The sequence below is a fragment of the Hylaeus volcanicus genome, chromosome 1 (genome assembly GCF_026283585.1).
Source record: "Hylaeus volcanicus isolate JK05 chromosome 1, UHH_iyHylVolc1.0_haploid, whole genome shotgun sequence".
NCBI lineage: Eukaryota > Metazoa > Arthropoda > Insecta > Hymenoptera > Colletidae > Hylaeus > Hylaeus volcanicus.
Genome location: NC_071976.1, coordinates 5834527 through 5843515, shown reverse-complemented (window position 1 = coordinate 5843515; position 8989 = coordinate 5834527). Strand labels below are relative to the sequence as shown.

The 8989-nt window shown below is 38.9% G+C and overlaps 1 protein-coding gene across 1 annotated transcript in view; it reads right to left on the bottom strand.

The window, feature by feature from the left end:
• Positions 1-8989, bottom strand: part of LOC128879099 (cuticlin-4) — a 142402-nt gene that overhangs the window by 62999 nt on the left and 70414 nt on the right. The window contains exon 4 of the mRNA XM_054127987.1: positions 5052-5266. Coding sequence (XP_053983962.1) covers positions 5052-5266 — 215 coding nt within the window. The remainder of the gene's footprint in view (positions 1-5051; positions 5267-8989) is intronic.

Here is an 8989-nt window from a genome sequence, read left to right as displayed (position 1 = left end):
TTCTGGTATCTACCAGCAACTCGAGATGCTTTCTTAGCATTCTATTGTCACGAATGCTAAGGTTAAATTGATTTCGAAGATAAGATCTCTAATTTGAGAATTGAGAATCGGGTCATCTTTGCCTCAACGACAATCATTTTATTGGCACTTCGAGTTCCAAAGAATTAAACTTAAACAAACATTACTGCTAGTTGATTTGCTGCGGTTTATTTGATATTAACTATAAAATATAATTTTTACATAAAAACGTTACATTAAAACACATTATTGTGTAAACATGTATTTAAAGTTCACAAAAGAATTAATAAATCTTGTTTATCTTTCATAAGATTGCATATAATGTATCACTGCTCGTTCCTCGGAAATTAATTCCGACCAGTACAATAGCCATGCCTAAATTTAATACAATCGCAAAGGGTTAATTATATGCCCTATTGCTACTGGTTGGTAAAGTGTTAAGACTAATATCTAAAGTTTAGATTCTGAATAATAAAAGACATGGCGAGCTTTTTTTGCTGGAATTCTTCAGCCTTGAAGGCAGCATTCCCTTCTTCCAAGAATTAAGTTTATCACTCGATAAATAAAATACCCAAAGAGAGATTTGTCGCTACGCCAAGGTATACTATACAATACCTTGACCGCGTTGCGATGTCTGCAGCCATTGTCGAGATACGATTGAACTCGGAACGGTCCGTTTAGGGATTCAGCGTCCCGTAAATACGCATTACGGGAACATAGCCGAGCAGAGGGAGATACCGCAGCTCGCGTAATTGCCTCTTCCGCGTTTCTTGCTCGTGGGCGTTGCCCTGCCCAGACCAACGGTGCGATACAAAATTCGAAAAAAGCTTCAACCCTGCTCCGAATGCTTTATCGATTTACGAAATGCTCGAACGCTCGACCGTGGGTGAGGTTTTGCGGATGTTGTGGTCTGCCGCGATACCAATCAAAGGATTCGCGGACCGCCAACGGGAAAATAAAATATTCATCGAACGATGAAAAGCCGTTCATCCCTCGAAGCGATTTAGCATTTCACGGAACGCTTGGAGCGCGCTAATCGAACGAATCTTGAGAAACGATCGTGGCGAATCGGAAGAATATCGCTGGTAACATCGAATGGGGTTACTTGCAACACTTTTTCACTTTGAAATTATACTGTATGATCGTAGTTTTAAGATCAAGAAGAAATTTATAATCGTAAGTGTAAGAATTAATTAACGAGTTTTGTGTTCAAGATATCGGGCGACAATAAAGGCACGTTGTTGCTGGATCGACTCGTTCTTTCAATTTTTGTTATTGTAGTCAAGGTAGAGGATATTCTATAAATTATAAAATAGGGGAAAATTCTTGAGGTTTTAACGACAGAATTGTCAACGTTGATTTTTCTTTCTTATGAGTTACTTAATCATTCGTGTGCTACGAACGCGTGCATTCGTCCGGAGAAAGCGGATGCGTACGTTAGTTTGATGATCTTTCCAATCTTCTACTCGAGACACAATTATCAGTGTTTCTCGTGTTTTTTCGTTATATTTATCAAGTTCCAATACTTATATTCGCTAACCCTTTGAGCGTGGGACGATTTTTGACAGAAAAATTGTAATAGGCGTAGTGGTGTGAATTTAAAAAAAATATCACCTTATAAAGAATGGCAAAATGAAACTTTTTTATCCGTATAGTTTATTCATAGGAGGTTTAGTTGCAAAGATAAAAATTGGAAACTCGGAACAGCTTTTTTCTTGAAATTCAATATTTGCAACGAACGTCTAACTTTTCAGTTTTTATTTTCGAAAGTAAGCGTCCTATGAATAAATTGTAAATACAAAAAAGTCTCGTCGCATCATCCCCTATAAGCTGATATTTTTAAAAAAATCGATTTAACGAATATAAACATTTCTCTGCGCCCATTTCTCGAAGGTATACATATACGCTATCCACAGTCAAAGGGTTAATACTCTATGGTTTCAATAAAATAATTAATTACAAAAAATTCCATTACTCAACGTTGGAGAGCTTGAATAATAAAAACTACTTTCGAAAGGTGCGAGTGATTCAATTTTGCTCCTTACTGTACGTGTCATTAACGATATCGATACCGTACCGATGCGAGCAACGCTGCGGAGCGACGAGTCTCGAAAAGAATTTCGAAACGCGAGCAAGCAGATGCATCAGCGGTTGGTATCTGGCGTTCTGCTCGGAATCGTGATCCGGCAGTTCATTATCGGGCAATGGAAGGAACCAGCGAAGCAGCGATCCGTTAAGGACACGAGCACGCGTGTGCAGTGTGCAGTGTGCAGTGTGCACGGTCGCTGTATGTATCGCTGACATAAGGCGTAGCTGCATTAGCCGTTGCTGCTGCTGGCATACTACACATCTCTCTCGTAAAGCCTCGTAAGAAGAAGGCCGTAAGTCCGGTCACATAACGGTCCAGTTATGGTATGGCGAGGAAGCGATCTCTCGCCTCGACACACGATTCCCTCGTTACACGAACCTGCCCTCCTCTACCACCGGCGTATTTCCCTTCTTTCCTTCTTTTTCTTCCTGGCAGTCGCCTCCTCTTCCATCCGCCTTCTGCCTTCTGCATCGTCTTCTCGAGCCTCTTTCGTTTCCACTCTTTCCCTCTTTCTCTCTCGTTGGCGTGTACCAGCGCGTGCATTCACGCCTCCACGAGTTTTTTCGCGCGGCGTACGGTACGTGTGTACACGTCGAGTCGCATGAGCGATCGTGATCGCCGATCGAGCTTCCTCGTGCCTCAATGCCGCGGCGCGGCGTGCACCGCGGTGCTTACGCTCTTCTTATTTCGCGGCTCTGTTGTGTAACACCACGCGATCATGTGATGTCACGTCGCGCACGTTCCACGCGGTTACCGGTACGTCGAGTTCCCGCCACTTTTGGCGATCCGAAGGATTTTCTTTTTCGAGGAATCGATTGTTTACTCGCGACCTAGACCGCACCCTTCGTCTTACTGTTAGTGTTGGATACTTCGGGCCCTTGGCGACTCGAGGTCTAAGACCTTTGGCAGTATTTGTATTCGAGAGAGCAGTGTGAAAAACACATGGAAGACCCAAGCCTTATTTTTCTTCTACGACGTAAGCGCCGGTTTTCCTATGTGCTTTGGAAACAAATTTCACTTTTAGTTTGTATCTTGAGGCGAAAAGACGTCCTTCTGCGTCGAAGAAATAAAGGATAAAATATAAAGACTCGCAGACTAAGAATTTATTTTCTTAACCTATCCCATAATCTAATATCACATTGAAAAGAAAGATCATTCAACGGAGAACTAGAGAATCGCACTTGTCCTAAGTAAACTCGGACGAATGCTGCGAAAGCCCGATTAAACGAATTTGAATTTATTCTCTTAACCTATCCCATAATCTAATAACACATTGGAAAGAAAGATCATTCAACGGAGAACTAGAGAATTGCACTTGTCCTAAGTAAACTCGGACGAATGCTGCGAAAGCCCGATTAAACGAATTTGAATTTGTTCTCTTAACCTATCCCATAATCTAATAACACATTGAAAAGAAAGATCATTCAACGGATAACTAGAGAATCGCACTTGTCCTAAGTAAAATCGAATGCTGCGGAAGCCCAATTAAACGAAATTGAACACCGTAGGTGGCAATAGTCTCCCCGGCAATTTTCATCGGAGGTTGAACTCTTCGATCGAAGGTCTAACCGACGATCAACCGTCATTAGCTTAGACAACAGTTCGGAGCTAGCCTCTATCGCGCAACAAGCGGTCGCAATTATCGCCATCGACGTGCGTCCAGAAATTGAGCAACCAAGTGAGAAGCTAATAGCTCGGTTAAACCATATTGAAGCGAACCCCGAGCTACGCCTACCAGCGCTGGGGCACGAAACACGCGATTCGTGCGGTAATTTCGTCTCATCGATCAGAGTAATAAGTTATAATACGGCCGATCTGTTTGTGATTATCGCGGTTCGATGCTTGTATACTGTACAGGTTCGATCCCGTCGGATTACCGATCGCTCGTTGTCACGGTACGCAGAAAGGTTGGATTTTCACGCGTGTTGGAATATTTACTATAAATTCAACCTTTTATTTCGCTACAAAAATAAATTTACTGAGAATGTATGTATTGACCGTTGCTCAGGAGTTGGCGAAGCACCGATGAACTTGAGAGGACTGTGGGGACAGAGGATTACGCTCGCTCCGCCTAAACCTCCCCAGGGTTCCCCTTTTTTACGAGCAGTCACATTGCGCAGTAAGGATGGCGTTAGTGATTACTGTTAGTGATTTTTCACGGTAATCACACAATCACAACCGTGGTCTAGAGGATGGCGTTTCAGAAGCGGTTCATGTTAATTGTTATCGTTAGTGTCTCGCTGTCTCCTCTTAGCGGAAATTCAAGAAACTACAAACGAGTCAAATTTCAATTCTATTAAAATTCTATTAATATTGCTTTTAGACCATATTATAATACATATATAATCTGAGAACAACAGAATTCGTGAAAAATGAAAAGAATGTTCTTTACCAATCAGAAACGATCACGAAGAATCACGAATTACTGTGAAAAATCATCGTGATTGAGAATGAACGTGATTGAATCACGAGTGATTCAAAAGTAGCAGTTCGCGCCATTTCTACTGCACAGTCGTATTCTAACGCCTGAATAGTGATCTGTCACGCGGTAGCTTTGTAAATGTGACCGACTCGGCCAATACCGAAAATACGTGTGAGTAGAGTGTCGTCGTTACGCGACAGCCAATTGAGCTGCCTCGCCAACTCTTGAGCAACGGACAATACAATATATACGTACAGAATAAGAAAAGAGAAAGTTTAGAATATGACCTGCCCTCTCAAGAGCCATTGAGGACCCTTCCTATAATTTCCTAGAGCCTAATCAGATCTGCTAAAAATTCTTTCTACCTTTTACTTATAACGTTTGTCTGTTAGTCTTGACCATCTCCTCGTAAAGAAAAGATCTCAGCTTATTCAAATAAAATCGAAGCTTTTAATTAATAAAATTAGTATTTTATTATTTCATTATACCCCATCACCAATAACGTGTTTCTTCAGCACTTACCAGTTCGGTGGGCATGGTGTTGCAAGACCTGAGGGGTAGGTTGTACGTTATAGGGGTGGGTTGGCTCCTGTACTCTTGGAGACAAGAACTGTTCTTCGACAGACCCCTCGGATACACCAGACCATGGAAATCAATGTTACCCTCCGTCGAGATGTGAACGATTATCGATTCGCTCGCGCACTCGATCTGCACGGTGCTCGCTATCGCTGCGGTTGCTGTAAATTTAAAATAAAAGACGTCTTTAGTTGTGGTTCAACGCTACTGGATGGGCAAGTTTATTTAATCTCTGTGTAGTTATTCTACGGTTAGAAGCAAGGAGTTGTGTGCATTATTACATATCAGGTCAGGAATAAACGTTTTGAAATTGTTGAAAAATCATTGTATCGAAAGATTAATAATGAACAATGAATAATGGACTTGAATAAGGAACAATTATTATATATATTGTGTGAAGTTGAATACAAAAATGAAAGAAAAATTGGCGAAATAAAAATTAACTGAGCGCTCTCTATTCACGTATGTTTGCACAGACCATATGTCGTCGACTAACTAGTCAAATCATGTATCGTCTTCCTCGTTACCGTTGAAAGTTCGTCACCTTTAATGTTTTCTTTTATTTATTTTCGCATTATAGAATGCTAATATATATATATATCAAAACGGTTACTCCTTTTTGATTATCGATTGCAAATATTTAAATAACAAGGTTACCGTTGATTTGTCGAACTGGAATGTTGGCTATGTTTGTTTGATTTCGCATTTTTCTACTTATTCCTAATGTGATCAAACACATGACCAGGCTTAAAAACACACTTTTCAATTGAATGCAAAAAGGTTTCACGTGATGCTAAGTCCAATAATGCATAAAAAAATTGTGTACGATTTATATATTCTATATATAAACTGTATACAAAAGTTTGAAAACGGCCATTTAACCGGTCGTGGTAGGTTTAGTGTCGAAACTAATAATTGTATGTATCGGTATATACCGAATTGTATAAGTAGTATTTGTTCATTTCTCACATTTCCTAGTTATGAGAATTTCATACAAAACGATACAATAATTTATTTTAAAAGAAGTCGCGTAATTGGTAAAAGAAGAAGAATACTTCCAATGATATATAATTAAAGATAATCCAGACAAGTTCGTATTCGAGCTACATAGCGAATGACTCATCGGATCACTTCCCGATGAATCCCATTCACTCTCCTCATTGAGCGACACGTTCGAAGCTTGGCTTCGATTCGAGCTGAAAGGTCAACTCGTGGAATAGAAACGTTACCTTCGCTGGTCGTATGAAACCGAGCATACTCGTTTTAATTTTATACAACCGGGGTTTACTGTAAATATTGTTGCACGATTTTCTTTTTCTTTATAATATCGTATTCTATCGACCAATACGTAATTATAAGCGTAGACACCTCGCTCTGTTTTCTGTGATAATTAAATCTTGTAATAATTATTCTGTAATAATTAGGATTTTTATTTTAAATAATAAAATGTACTTGTTGCGTTGTGATGGGAGACATGTATACGAGACCATCTGTCACATTTAACCGTAATCATGTGTATTTTTATTTCTAATTAAAAAATCGGATATACGTGTATTCCATACAATTATCCCTTTGACTGCGGAGGGCGTATATATACGATCTCCAGAGATAAGCTCCGAGAAATGTTTGTATTCGTTAAATCGATTTAAAAAAAAATATCAGCTTATAAGGGACGATGAGAAGAAACTTTTTTATATTTACAGTTTATTCGTAGAATGCTTAGTTTTGGAAATAAAAATTGAAAAGTTAAAAGTTCGTTGGAAAAATTGAATTTCAGGAGAAAGGTCTTCTAAGATTTTTAATTCTTATCGCTGAAACTAAACGTCCTATGAACAAACTGTAAATATATAAAAGTTTCGTCTTGTCATCCTCTACGAGGTAATATTTTTCAATATATCGACAAATAAGTAATTGTCAACTAACCATGCTTTCATTTTCACTATTCCAAATGTAATTGAATTCATAGAAAAAATGGTCTTCTACGTTCTTAATTTCTATTTTAGAGACTAAACGTCTTATGAATAAACTGTAATTATAAAAAAGTTCCGTCTTATCATTTCCTATAAACTGATATATTTCTTAAATTCAGACCTCTACGTCACTTGGAATATCTACTAAAGATCGTCCCGCAGTGAATGGGTTATAAATGAAAATTTTCTATTTTTATTTTTAAACTAGCTGCATCCGGTGATTTCACCCGCGTAGAATACCAACATTGCAACCCCTTTTTACCCTCTTAGGAGTTGAATTTCGAAATATCCTTTCTTATTCCTTGTACACATCATAAAGAAAACCTCTGTGCAAAATTTCAGCTTTCTAGGTTCAAGGGTTTAGCCTGGACATTGATTGTAATCAGTCAGGGCTTCATTCTCATATGTATAAATATTTATATAATAATGTTATTACATTTAAATACAATGTATATATATTTAAAAATAAAAATAGAAAATGTTATATCTATACGTATCGAATAATGTACATGTACGTATATACATACAAGGAGCGATGTATTAAAAATGATTCCAATATCACCAAACTATTAAAGCGCAATCCAAAATAAAGTTTTGCCGACGTATCGGTTCACGTATTGACCAAACCGACGAGTTCCTGTTCCATTTAACTGTAAATCTCATGACAAAGTTCGACTCGGTCGTCATTCTTCAGGAGTGTGAATGGCATAACGGTACCTATCGTCGATCAATTGCAAACAGTTGGCACCTTTTATTCTCACGAAGCGCGATGTGTTGGTGTCCGATGTTCGATCGGACGACACACAGCAACGGTTCGATTAGGATCGATTCTTATCGAGCAACCGTCTTTCGCTCCTCGAGCGTCGTACGGTAATTTATCATTAGCGATGCGGACCACGTTTCGAGCCGCTAACTCAGAGTTTAATAACCCGCGGTTCGTAAGAATTTTCGTCTCGTAATCGGACTAAAAATATCAGCGAGCGATCACCTTTTCAGTTTCGCTAAAAGGATTCTCCTTGAGAGCGTAGAGATGACGATCTCTTCGATGCAACGATCTTCGTTGTGAAAGGCTTGCTATCCGTATCGTTAGACTTTTATTTTCAAGCTCTGAAGCATAACTGTATATGTGCATAATAGTTTTCAGAAAAGAGCACGATATTTCTTGCGTGACGTTTATCATTTTGCAACTGTTTCGTACCAATTGCAATATTAAAGAGAAGAAAAACTAGAAATTCTCTTTGTCAAAAGCTACGTAATATACAGGGTGTTATGTAATTTCTGATGCGGAAATAGCTCGATTTCTCGATAAAAAACGAATCGACAAAGTAGGATGAAGATTTCTTCTAGGAGACTTCCTTTTCGAGATACTCGGTCTTGATAACGCGCGGGGCACGCGCCGATTTAAGCGAAACTCGTTTCAAGAGATCTCGTAACGAGATTCTCGTTACGATTGTCACGTTAATTACGTTAGATAAAGGCAGAAAGAGCAGAAATTTATTTCCTAGATTCAAATATCCTAAAAATTCTGCAATAGAATGAGTTTGGTGCTATTTCTACCAAGGGAGTCTAGTAAATACCTCTCAACATCTTCGTTTAAAATTGTTTTCCATGTTTAATTATTTTTCTTCGATTGACTTCTTGACTTTTTCTATAAAGCATACATATAGAATTAAATTCTTTCAAGTTTTTTTTTGTCTCGAGCCAACAAACTAGAGTTTCCGTGCTCTGTTCCGACAGTGCGTTGAGAATCAAAGAATGACCGAAGTAACTTTTTACGATACGAGAGTCTAAAGAAATCCACTCGGCGGTGAATACGCACTATTACGTGCCGTTTGTTCACGGTTTATCAAAGAACGATCAGAAGCCTGTTCTGAACGACGCGTCGATGGAATCAGCTTTCGTTGTCGCAACCAT